The sequence below is a fragment of the Rhipicephalus microplus genome, chromosome 8, assembly GCF_043290135.1.
Source record: "Rhipicephalus microplus isolate Deutch F79 chromosome 8, USDA_Rmic, whole genome shotgun sequence".
NCBI lineage: Eukaryota > Metazoa > Arthropoda > Arachnida > Ixodida > Ixodidae > Rhipicephalus > Rhipicephalus microplus.
In genome coordinates, this window is record NC_134707.1 from 127,470,698 (window position 1) to 127,484,124 (window position 13,427).

General features: G+C 45.1%; 1 protein-coding gene across 1 annotated transcript; it reads right to left on the reverse strand.

Moving 5' to 3' along the window:
• Positions 1 to 731: 731 nt before the first annotated feature.
• LOC142768371 (uncharacterized) lies at positions 732 to 12,939 on the reverse strand. Its single transcript, XM_075870341.1, has 5 exons — positions 12,857 to 12,939; positions 6,145 to 6,419; positions 3,942 to 4,043; positions 2,385 to 2,486; positions 732 to 1,036 (listed from the first exon to the last, which is right to left on the reverse strand). The coding sequence occupies exons 1-5, from the start codon at positions 12,937 to 12,939 to the stop codon at positions 732 to 734; spliced, it is 867 nt and encodes a 288-aa protein (XP_075726456.1).
• Between the last annotated feature and the right edge of the window lie 488 nt (positions 12,940 to 13,427).

Here is a 13,427-nt window from a genome sequence, read left to right on the forward strand (position 1 = left end):
TTCCGGTGTTGCGCTGTGCCAGCACTGCTGAACTCGCACTGCACAATTTCTGAACTTTGCATGCACAGCCGTGAACCAATTTCAAGTGGTGCAGGTAAATTGAACAGACCTAGAGCTATTGTGTTTGTTTTAGTTTGTATGGCTACCAAAGAGAGAGTTTCAGAGGCCCACGTTGCAACTTTACTAATGACGATTCCTGTGACAACATGAAATAGCTTGAACACATACCATTACACACAGCAGCACCAACAATTCATGAATTATAGTGCACAATGTATTATATTTCTGGAGCTCAGAGAAAGATAGGAGACATTACGCACAATAAACATAAAGTAGTCGTGCCCTGCCGTGGTGGTCTAGTGGCTAAGATACTCGGCTGCTGCCCCGCAGGTCGCGGATCGAATCCTGGCTGCGGGGGCTGCACTTTCGATGGAGAGGAAAATGCTGTAGGCCCGTGTCGAGATATGGGTGCACTTTAAAGAACAGCAGGTAATCGAAATTTTTAGAGCATTCCACTACAGCGTCTCTCATAATCTTGTGGTGGTTTTCGGACGGTAAACCACACATATCATATTAACATAAGGTAGTCGTAACCACTTTCTGTCCCTGACAGTGACTTCTATTGGTTGCATGTTTTTGAAGTGTCGTTGGAGGGACTTCTTCAATACATAGCAACTTTAAAAAAATGCATACTGACTCGTTTTTAGAAATCAAACTATTGATATTATAGTTTATTCTTTTTTTCCCTCAATGAGTTCCTTGATCAACTGAAGTTGAGATGCTTGGTAAGCTGTGTTAGCCCGCCTCTCTTCAAGCACTGCCATCATTTCCATCCTTCTCATTTCCACTTCAGCTTCCCTTAATCTGACGTCGTCGGCATGTTGCTGGTGTAGCAGCTTCATCTTGTCTTCGTGCTGGCGAATTTTGAGGTCCAGCTTTCTTTTGTCAATGTGGTAGCTGAGGAGGCGCATTTCCAAGTCTTGATTATACCTGGCCTCCAAAAACGCCAGCGTTGCCTCATTTTGGCTTCTCCCTGCTGCAAAAATATGTAAAAAAGAAACATTGGACTTGACATACTGAAGTATCTAAAGGGATACTGAATATTATTTTTGCCACTGTAATTTTCAAGCAAACAGAAAGATTGGCTCCTGAAATCAATTGATACAACCCTCATTTGGCAAAAACTTTGCCTGCCTGGTCAGCCCTTCAGATTTAGGTGGAGACTCACCCCCGCCCCCCAACAGACACATACTGAAATAAAATTCTGCATACACCCTGGTTGCATTGCTGAGATTGTGGAGCATTCCTCACTTGAAAGATACGACGGTGCTTAGCTGCTTGTCAGACAAAGTGACTACATTAATCATCGAAGCTACACACATTGAAAAAAAAAGGAAGGTGCTTGTGTTAGCATGGTGTCATTAAAGAAAAAAATGGAATTTCTAGATTTGTATTGTTTGTGTGAATAAGTGTTCACTATGAGCGGACGAAAGCAAGAGTTGTTGAACAGCTTTTTATTTTCATGTGTATGGTATATATATTTATGCACTGCAGCAAATAAAAAATAAAGATCGGGTGTGAGTCAGCGCTCATCTGTGCGCCCAGTGTGTCCCTGTTTTGTTGCACTGTTTTTTCGTTACAGTGCTTGCAAACCAAGTAGCCCCCTGACTAGCATCAACAATCTAGCATCAGCTGAAGAAGACGAGCACTCTTGCTGGGGTCTCAGTACCATATACAGTAAACGCTCGGATTTAGAAACAATATTTTTACAAACATCTAAGAATTACCTATGCTTTTAGGAAACCCCATTTGTTGATTATCTGTTTTGTGCAAAAATGTTTCGTTTGAACATACCTGAATAGCAAACATTTCAGCTGAACGAGCTTTATTACTGAAATTCTCATTATATTTCTGAAATCAGTTCAATACGTTTTTGTGTTCTGCTATGCTGGCAGTGGCAGATTGAAATTCCGTAACTTTAACCAGCTCTACAATCCCTTAGAAAGTGGCAAGGCTTTATGTCTCAGCAACAAGCTATGCGACAGAAAGTGCACCAAACATTAACTCTCTGGACAGCCTTGCGACTTCTATAGTGAATAAGTTATACATGATCTACTTAATAAGCTAAGGCCGCTTTATGCTGCTGAATAATATGCCCATAAGATATGAAATATTACTCTGGACTTCAAAGACTGACTGTTGCATCCATATTTGTACTTGAGCTCAAAACCACACTGTAGTAAAGTCAAAGTTGGTGCTGTGATTGCACAATTGCACATATTACTTTGCTGTGATGAAATGAATTCTTTACTGGGTGCAATCATGGCAAATAAGCCCTTTAAGTTCTAGGTTCATTTGGATAGAGCAAAAACTTTGTTATGTACCTCTTAGTGGTGTGCGTCGCCGAGGGGTCTGTGCTGTTGATGCAGCCAGTTGTGCTCGTGCACTGCCTCTAGGCAGTGGCTGTGGCACATTTGTTGAAAGCTCTGAAAATGCACAAGATTGTCATGTTTATTGCTTTATGTCTACTGCCGCTGAAAATGTGTACTTCAGACACTAACTGAAATTGATTTGTCAGATGAATTTTAATTGTAACCACTAAACCAGCCTATGTTTGGGGAGTCCAGTATTGCTCATTGCATAAACCACAGCTTGCTTGATGACACGTAGTGTTGGAAGTGCTGCTTCAATTGCTCCAAACTGCTCCAAAAGAGAAATGCTGCTCCGAAGTGTATTCTTTGTTACTAATTGCTTCAAACCTGCTCTGAGATGACACTGAGTATGAGAATGCTGAACTTTTACTGTTTGACCGACACACAAGTCTTAAAGAAACTAAAAAGAATCTGCCTACTACCATCCCAGTGTGTTACTAGTGTGCAGCATTATTGGCTCTGATCTCACATGTGCGACAAGAATTGACATATGAAGCATACAGCTCCTAGGTTTTTTTTTCTCAGCTAGACATGCAGGCTCCTATGGTGAAATTTGAAAATGAGCAGGACTGCTTTTATCTGATGCCGATTATCTACTGCTTATTCGGCAACAGTTATATGGGACTGTGGTTACTTCTAAAATGCGGTGCTCAGCTTTTCCAGTTCGATATCATATCTGCCACACATGGTAGTATTTTAAATTGCAGCTTATTGCACAGCATATTTTGGACAATCTGCTATTTTATGATACATTTAATTTATAAGGACTGTTGTCTGTTAAATATGTTTAATCAGAAATAATACTTTCGAGCTTATTCGACAATGCTCCGAACTCGTAGTAATGTATGGCAAATTTAATATCTTCTAAAACACCGATAGCTGCTCTGAACTACCATTTTTTTCTGCTCCGAAAACAAGTATGGCTGCACCAAAGTATGCTCCAAAAAGTAAAAATGCACTTCCATCACTGGACATCTGATAATAATGAAAGTGTCTAAAAGATTCCTGTAAAATATGTCCAAATGGCATCGAATATTTGTGTCTCTGTATGGCCTCACATTATGGCACATCGAATATAATTTCTGCACAAGCTGACAAAAAGTATCCATATGTCAACAGGCAGTCATGTTTCATGAATTGTATTATGAATCATTAAATGCCGATAATCATACTGGCAGCAGTGGCATGCTCATTGCAAATACTGTCTGTTTTCTTTATAAGAGAACAAACAAAACATAAAACAAGCTTAGTTGTTGAACTGCCTAATCCAAGGTTGTAGGTTGAATTCTCGGCCGCTGTGGCTTCATTTCAGTGTGTGCGAAATGCAATGGCGTTCGTGTACTTAACTGAGGTTCACATAAAAGAACTGAAAGTCGTAAAGAATAATGCCGAGTACATACATTACAACACACCTCATACTCATGTTGTGGGTTTTGCAAGCGAAATCCCACAAATTGTAGCTATTGAAAACATAACAAACAGGGATATAAATTTAACAAAATGATGTACCTCGCAATGGTGTGCGGTTATGAGTGGCTTGGGAAGGCCCATCCACACTTGTTGCTGGCGTGTGGCTTGCCTCATTGGCCGTGCCAGGTGTTAGCTCAGGCTCTAAAAAAATTGACCCCATCATGCTATCAGCTGTGCTCACAACCAAAAAAACGGTAAATTTTACGTGGCACATGAAAACCCACTAATAATTGCTATTAAAAACATTACAAGAAAACAACAATAATAATATACCTGGTGATGGTGTACGGCTGCCACGAACTTCTGTTGAGGGCCCATCAACAGTTGTTGCTGGCATGTGGGTCCGCTCATCAGCCATGCCAGCTGGCTGCGCTCATGTTGGGAGCTAGAAAAATTGACCCCATTATGGGCACCTGTGATTCTTCAAAGTAATGACATAATTTCAAGTAAACCTTTAGTGGCTCATTGCATTAAGCAGGGTGACACGAAGGAACAAAACATTTGCACCAGTAGGATTGCTGAAGTATTAATTAAACAACGTAGGAAAAAATATTCACCATTCTAGTGGTTGCCACTGGTGTCTGGGGAAGTTATCACAACAGAGAGCGAGGACATTTATTCATTAAAAATATCCATTCAGTGCTATGAGATGGTATGGCTGCATATGCTCAATCAACAACAGTGAATACAAAACAGTGTTATGCGGTAAGCTATATAGATGATAAGAACAATGCAGAAGATGTGGCAGATGATCACGCTGTCGATATTCTCAGGAACACTGCTGTGCAAAATAAGTGAAGGCAGTTTTACCTAACAACGGCGTTTACAGGTTTTCAAGAGTATGCTGGCAAAAATGTATTTAAGTGCCTCACCAATTATTTGTTATAGTGAATTATGTTGAAACTCGAATATTTTTACATACATTGTGCCTCAGCTGATAAGGGCCAGTCAAAATGGCAGCGGGTGTCTGGATCGTCCACATCATTTGCAGTACCTTCATTCTCCCCTGCATACATGCTACGCAGCAGTGAAGCCGCTGGGGTCACTGTGTCACCTTGTACAGATGGAAAATATTAAAACACATGAAATCAAAAACCAGTGCCTCTTTAGTGAGGTTAGTTACACAAGTTTTCTAACATTTCACCCTGAAATAGGTGCATATTTGCTTTCAATCAGGCTGAACAACACGAGTGATCCTAAACGCTAGAAAGCATTGTTGCAGCACATCATTTGCAAATTTGTGAATGCAGTTACTTGATGGGACCGACAACCAGTAGAAATGTGACTACATCCAAGCAGAAATAAAAAACAAACATGAAAATAGTGACAGATTACAGCAGCCTTTTCGCATTGTAAGTAGGATTTATATTTTGAATATTTTTTTTAAAGCAACCAAAAACAGGTATGTCCTACAGCCCAGAAGAAGCCCCTCGCAGCTACATTCCTGAGTCTATTGCTGCTGTATGCAGTTGCATATTCCCATGCTGTCATGCATGCCATCATCAAAATTACAGCACGTATAACAAAGCCTGCTCTATTCTGTGTTTTATTTACTAAGTAAAAGGAGTTGCATGGTGAGAAGCGGTGCTGCCTTTTGAGCAACCAGTGCACCTTGTTAAGCTGCTGTGTAAACGCATAGAGTGTGCACATGCACAGTGTACTGCCTTGCTCGGACACGAACCACTATTGCGCTCACTGTTTGAGGCATGTGTTGTCACGTGCATCTCCAACCGCAAATTCACTGGAGATAAAAACAAATTATTACAAATGTTTCACAGCATTTTACTTGTTACTATTCTGTGATTAGACACTCTGACTATTAAGCTTTTCATTGTACTAAAAAATAGGTGCCATAACATTAGGTTGTTGTTCCCTTTGAGGTAGTTAGGAAGACGGATTATCAGATAATTGAGGAGCATTCGTAGCGACCGCAATAACAGTGTCATCGTGGAATTCACTCCAAAAACTTTATCAGGTGAAAATAGCAATTGTGTCGTGCATATCAACTGGAAATGAAAACTTTCAGAAAGTCACACATTGACAGATTTAGGTGTGAATAATAATGTTAACATAAATGTATCATATGGGTCAACCAATACAGAGTATATTTGGCCTAGAATTGCGCAAGTTAATTTGATTGAACGATGCAGATGAGTGCCAATGTTTCAGAGCTTCCTTCTCCACGCCTTATGAAACAAGAAAAAGAAAAAAAAGGGTGGGGGGATTGTAGCGAGGTTCTTACCAGATTGACTGCTTGTCTCCGCTGCTGATTCAGCAGCATAGCACTCCAGCGCGGCGATGTGGCGGTCGTCCCAACTGGCCTGCGCGGTAGGTCTGACCCGCTTAGCAGTGGACCCCGACGCAGACTCTGACGCGGTCTCTGATGCGGAAGCTGGAGTCTTTTTCGCACGGTGCTTCCGAACAGCCGACCGTGGTGGCCGATACGAATGTTCGGCGGCGAGGTCAGCCACGTGCTGCAGAAGTACGTCGATTGCCGCGTATTCTTCTGTTCCCGATCTAGTCAAGTAAACAATCACGTTTACAAAGTTTGGCCACAACGTGGTGGCTTGAAGATAACGTGAAATATGCGGTCTACTTACTTTTTTCTGTTTTTCGCGTCATTCCGTATGAAGTGGGCCAGGAGAAGGTCAACGCGCTCTTTAACACTTCGCGAATTAAGTGTTCGCCGCAGCAGCATTGATACTCTCTCGGTGATCGTGTGCCACCGAGAAGCATTTTCGTACGGGTTTAGTACAAAAACTTCTTCGAGTATAATTTTATCATCTGCATGCGAGTAGCGTGTACGCGGCGCCATCCTGGTAGCAGGCCTCGAAGTAGCCATCTTGTTCTTTTACGTTTCTGTTACGCTTGACTTGACTCGGCTCAAAGGAAAGGGAAGCCGGTAATGGCAACCTTGGAAGCATCTCGGGCGTTTGGGCGTTTGAGCGTGTCCGGTAAACACCCGTAAGGCACGCGCATGCGCAGTTCAGACCCGGTAAACCGGTATCCGCAAACTTTTTTCCGTATAGCGGTGCGCCGGACAGACTAAAATCCTCTTATACAACAAGTTTGCCACGCCCCGAATACCGTAGCTGTCAAGCTTTCTTATTAAAATTTTATGATTTAAGCGATCGGATTCCTTGCTATAGTCTATAGATATACCTAAAGTTAGTTTTCCTGCATCAATGTTATCAATTATTAGCTCTTTTGACATAACAATGCCGTCTCTGTCGATCTGCCTGGGCGGAATCCGTGCTGACAGACAGAATGTTATTTTTTAAAAAAAGTCATTGATTCTAGCTGAGATCACCTTCTCTAAACCCTTAGAAAAGATGGACAGAATAGAAATAGGCCTATAGTTCCAGATGGGGATACGAAAAAACAAACAGGTTTATGGCACTATTTACAAATATTTACAGCATAGAAAGGTCGAGAGTTTACACAAAAGCCATCGGGCGAGGCTGCTTTTCCGAAGTCGTCGAATGCAACCGCGCTTTTCTTTGGGGTAACGCGCCTCGTTTTCCCCCTCTACACCTGGCTCACCGCTTCTACCTCTCTGAACGCCACCATTGACGTTTCCTGAAACGGAAACGGCCAAGCCTGTCGTCTTTGTTGGGAAGGAGTGGGACCTGCCCTAGGCTCACGCAGTGCCGAAGGCCTCCGCTTCTTCCTTTTTCTGCTATGTTTGCAAACCAGCTCGGTATTATCGCTGCACTGCTGAAGCGTGGCGTTCTTGCTCTCATCAGCCACTGCGCTAACCATGCCTACATTTGACGATGTCAAAACGTCCTCTTGAGGCACGAAGAAGGTTTCCAGCCTCTTACTAGGCCCATTAGGGCTGCTGGCACCTTCCTCATCCACGCAAGAAGCGTCTCTCGACATCGTCCCTACCTCCAGACCCACCAAGGCCTCGTTCTCAGCATACTCTACCTTGATGGATTCTAGAATACGCAGGCCTTTTACTGGCGCGATCTCTGTTTCAAGCGCTTCATGACGCACCTTAACTTCCGGCGCTTTGTGACGCACTTCGCTTTCAAACTCCCGTCTGAGTCTTTCTTTCTTTTTGCTAACAGAAGTTCCGATTCTCCTGATTAGCTCTGCTTTACCAACTTCGTAGTTGTTCGCGTGCTGTTCACTGAGTCGCGCAACAACATCCACTGGCTCGCAGGGCAGAACCGTCAGTAGCTTCTGAGACCCCGTGTCTCGCTACACGACAGTTGCCTACACTTTCGTTCAAACAGTCTAAGATACAGGCCCATATCCCATGATACTTCATATGGCTGCATGTACCTAGACATATTGAACTCTGCCTCATTTTCGAGAAGTACTTTTTGCTGGGGTCCCAACCTTATACTCAACTCATAATCTTGTTCGAAAAACTTTATCTTGAGGTCTTCTCTTTCGTCTTAACTCTTTCCTTCCATCTGAGCTGCTCTTAACTTTCTTTCAATGATGAGGTCCCATTCTTCGCTTAGTTCCTCATCATCAGCCCCCAAATTAATATTTGCTTGTATGATTATGGGTTTTCGTGCCAAACCCTTTGTATCGATCCCCAATTTCTCACACAACAGCAACAAGTTCGGCTTCTGCAGCTCCCGTAAGTCCATGATCGTACTGAGTGCTCGCTACTTCCAAAAAACTTCCCGAAACGGCGAAACTGAGTCTTTCGGCAAAGTTAACTTCCAGTTCTAAAATTTAACCCTCTTTTAGAACCTGGTTCACTCAAAGGAAAATCCAAGCACTCACCCATACGTGATCCATGTCTCGAGCCAGCTGCTTGCCGTGGGCCGACTGTTGTTGTCCCTTGTAGCTTCGCATCCGACTGCTGCCAACCAGTTGTTGTGGATCCCGGTACTGAGTCGCATTCCACCACTGCCAACCAGTTGTTGGGGATCCCACCGCTGAGGACCCGTTGTTGCGGACCGGGGTCTACCCGGTCTCTTGTGGTAGCGTGGTGTAGCTTCGTGTTGAGGAAACGAACGCTTACAAGATGGGGATACGAAAAAACAAACAGGTTTATGGCACTATTTACAAATATTTAGAGCATAGAAAGGTTGAGAGTTTTCACAAACGACGAGCGTGGTGGTTGAACCGTTACACAGTTCAGAGCAACGTCCCGCACTCTGCGGCATCGTTATAAGCCCTGTCGGGCTCCTCCTTCTTGAGTGGAACACCAATCGCACACACACAACAGGCGAGGGGTACGAGCATACACGGCCCACGTGAACATCCAATATTGAGTCGTGATCACTGCACTACAAGGTGGCGCCAGAGGGGCTCTTCTTTGTCGTGTGTGTGCCGCTGGTCGAGGGGTCCCAAGCTCCTGACAGTAGACATCAAACGGTTCGCCGATTTGTCCGCTCAATTAGCAGGGCAATTTGTGGCGGCGGCCGCGGTTTCTTCCAAAAAAAATGCTGTCTTTGTTGTGCTCTCTGGAACGGCTTACGGCGTCGTGTTGACACGACGTCTAATCCTCCCCCTAGCAGGGACAATACCTGGCGGGCATAGGCAGCCGGCCAGTCGGCTACTTGTTTGAGGATTAAAAGTAAAAGAGCGCCGCTCTCCCGTCAGCTCTGGACGCTGGTTCCGAGAAAACTGGGGTTCCAGGCGTGGAAACTCTGCCCGGCTACGCTTCTCAGCGACAGCATGGCGCCTACTGACGACGGTCATAACAGCCGCCACTGAAACATCACATGATGCCCTTTCTCGTTTGAAGTGTGGAGAGGGCAACAAATTTCAAAAACAAGCTGTTAGTATGGCCCGTCACATAGTGCTGAGAGCATAAACTGTAGGGCAGCCCTTGAGTCGCCGAAAGTCGACCATTGTTGCTGAAGTTACAGATTGACCACACAAAGGGCAGCGCGTGAAGCAGCTACTTCTGCTGCTGTAGATGCCGTGGAGAGGTCACTCCTAAAGCTGATGGTAACACCACTTGCTGGCACAACTACTGCACGTGACGAACAGTGGCGGTTCCTGGAGCCATCGGTATATATAAGTACACTGTCTGAATATTTCTCTTGCAAAAAAAGAGACAGTTGTCTCAGTGCGGGCGATGAAAGCTCAGACTTCCTGTGGATCTCTGGTACACTAAGATGCACTCTGGGTCAAATAAGACACCAACGGAGTATCGATAGTTGAGATGCAGGAGTGAAGCCCGACGGAAGTTTCTCGTCGTACTTCACTGTCATTTTAGCGAACGATGCATGGCGCCTCTCTGAAGGCAAGAGTGCAAAGTGATGACAGGGAATACGTGCAAAGTTTCTGATATGCGTTCTCAGGACTGCTACAGCAGTGTGAGTTTGTATCGAATAATCACCAGCAATTGCTATTGTTGCCTCTGTTGACATAAATCTGGTCAGACCAAGGCACACTCTCAGTGCTTCGGCTAGTATTGCCTATAGAACACGAACATTGGTCTTGCAGGTATTGCTCAGCAGGGGCAAGCTATATCTCAGAAAACGGAGTCATAGGGCTCTGTAAAGCTCCATCATTGCGCCTAATGACATCTCCCACGTCTTTCCTACCAAGAACTTGAACGATTGCGAAATAGCGGTCAAGCGCTTCTTCACATACGTCACATGCGGACTCCAACAGAGTTCCGTATCAATAATGATGCACAGAAACCAGTGAGTCCTGGCGTAAGAAATGAGTCACCCGCAGATTGTGATGACGTTAGGGGTTATTGTTTTGCGATTGAAGCCCACCAGCGCGCATTGTTCTGGTGATATGCTGAAACCTTGTTCTAACAAGTAGTTGGCAATCATAGTTGCTGTTCTTTGAAGCCGAGAACGTGTCTGAGGACGTGTGACTGCTGAATTCCAGACACAGATGTCGTCTGCGTCTATTGAGATCCTAATGGTACTTGGCAAGTATTCAGCAAGGCCAATTAGCGCTAGATTGAATAGCGTCGGGCTAAGAACTTCGCCTTGAGGAACACATGTGAAAGTTTAGCGTCGCTTAGGAGGGCCATCTTTTGTTAACACAAAGAATGATCTTGCAGCCAGTTAACTCGAAATCCACCGAAACGCTCGACCACCAAGGCCAGCCACCGTAAGAGCACCCGAAATGGCTTCATGTAGTACATTATCATAAGCGCCTTTTACATCTAGAAACAAAGCTGTAGATAGTAGCGTACGGGATCTTTCGTGCTGAACGTACGAAACTATAGATCAACGACATTGTCAATGGAAGAGTGGTCGCGTTGGAAACCAGCCATGAAATTCGGATAAGTTTTGTAGTATTCAAGATACCACTCCAGGCGGTCTAGTTTCATACTTTCCGATATCTTTCCTACGAAGCTGGCCAGTGCTATTGGGTGGTATATGAGGTGAGATCGAGTGGGGATTTGCCCTGCTTCAAGATGGGTACCAAGCGGCTTACTTGCCAGTCGTCAGGAACATTGCCAACCTGCCACGAGATGTTGCAAAGGCTCAACCGTTCTCTTCTTGCACCTTCCCCAAGGTTGCACAATGCTCGGTACGGAATGCCATCTGGACGCGGAGAAGTTGAACGCCTGCAGAGAGCTAGTGCCACCTCGAGCTCCTCCATTGTAAAAGGGAGGTTCATGTGGTAGTCACGGGAACGGGGGACGTCACCTCTCACTGGAGAATTTGAACGAGTGGCTTGGTTGGCGATCTGCGCAAAGAAATCTTCTGCGACATCTATGTCTTGCCGTTCTTGAAAGAGCGTGAGCGCTTTGAATGGAAAACGCTGTTCCGTAGGGTGACGCAGACCTTGCACCGTTTTCCAAATGTGTGAGTGTGGCTTGCACGTGTTTAGTGACTGGCAAAACGTTGTCCATCGCTCTGACACTAGTCTATCCATGTGACGCCGAATCTTCTTTTGCATCTTCCTCTCTGCCCTAAGATCGTGAATTGATTTTGTGCGCCGATACCGACAATCCACCCAGCGTCGAAGTGCTCGGAATCGCTCCAACACTATGTCAAAGTCGTTTTGCGCGGAAGATATCGTCACCGTGTGAGTGGCGTTTTGCAGTGTGCTCATAATTGTTAGCTCTAACTCAGATCGTAGGCCGTCACTGCAAGCATCTTCCATGTCAGATTTGAAGTTGGTCCATTGGACTGCTTGAATGGTCATATCGTGGATCACAACTAGACAAGCCTTTGATGTTAAGGTAGGGTGGAATGTGATCACTTCCTCGCGTCTCAACATCTGGAAACCACTTGACGTGTCTCGCGAGGGAGTTGGAGACAAAAGCAAGATCGAGACAGTTGCCATATGTCACCGCTCGAAGAAAATTGAGGCTACCGTCGTTCAGGAGAGTAAGACCATAGTTGTATAGGCGATGTAAGCCAATCTGCATCCTCCTGCATTTGTCCGCGTGCTTCCCCATGCGTGATTGTGCGCATTGAAATCACCTATGATGACCCACGGTGCAGCACACACTCTCAAAATATCCGCTAATCACCTGGAATCGAGTTTATTCGAAGGCGATATATAAACGCCAATGAAAGTAAACATGAGTTTGTTCTTTTTAACAGTTATACAGACATACTGATTGTCATCGTGAGGCACAGTCAGTTGCACAACATACGTCAGTTCACGACGAAGACCATTATTTCGCTGCACGCACCGTTTCCTGAAGACATTATAGCTTCGTACCCCGAACGTCTTATTGGTTTCGACAAATTGGGTTCACAAATGGTGATGAGTGGAAACACGTTGGTGTTAACAAACTGACCAAAACCTGAAAGGCGTGATTTAAGTCCTCTGGCATCCCATTGGATGGCGGATGCAGCCTTCCCTTCTTTACGAAATGATGAGCTGTGTGCAGCCATCTTCCTAGTTGAGAGATTTAAGCACTGGGCTTATGGCGTCCAATACTCCAAGTGCGCTTCGAGCAGGTGCTGTTTTCATGTCGACTAATATCGCTCGGATGGCTCCAATGAGGGAACGCAGCACTGAGATCACTTGACAATCTGTTTTAGGCAAACCTTCCATGGCTGGAGACGGCTAAGGTGTGACTGCAACCTGCTGAGATTCCTTGGCAGAAGAGCGGGTTGGGCGCGTGGGCCATTCCTCCAGAGAAGGAGGCTTCTCCGCTTCTTACGTAGAAGTGGTGGGTCCTTTCTTGGCGCTACTGAGTGGGACCGCTAAAGAGTGGGAACTCGCATTTCGGGAATGTGCCTTCTTTGAAAACTTTCAATGATGCCGAGGTTGGCGCCGACGCTGGACTACTTCGGCTGCCTCCCTGTTTTCTCGGGCCATTCGTCTGAAAAATGCGTGCTCCTCATGGATTCGAGGACAGTCTGTCGACGAGGCAGCGTGAGGACAGCTGCAGTTGGCGCACTTCAGAGTAGTCTCCCGACAGGTGTCTTCGGCGTGAGGTTCAGCGCAACGGGGACACTGTCGTTAGTTGGGTCATACGCCCTTGACCTGTCCTAGCGTGAAGCACTGATGGCATTGAAGTGGCTTTTGGATGAATGGTTGAACCGCATGTCGGAAATGTCCAACTTTAACATCCATTTTTTCGAAACAGCATATGGTAGTCATCGACGCAGTAAC

Bases quoted from the DNA above. Each gene is read 5' to 3' on its own strand.
- LOC142768371 (XM_075870341.1), bottom strand. From the start codon at position 12,939: ATGGCCCACGCGCCCAACCCGCTCTTCTGCCAAGGAATCTCAGCAGGT. The intron at 6,420-12,856 runs GTTTGCCTAAAA...TTACTTGACTAG, and splicing joins GCCGTCTCCAGCCATGGAAG to ATCGGGAACAGAAGAATACG. The intron at 1,037-2,384 runs GTACATAACAAA...ATATTTTTGCAG, and splicing joins GCGACGCACACCACTAAGAG to CAGGGAGAAGCCAAAATGAG.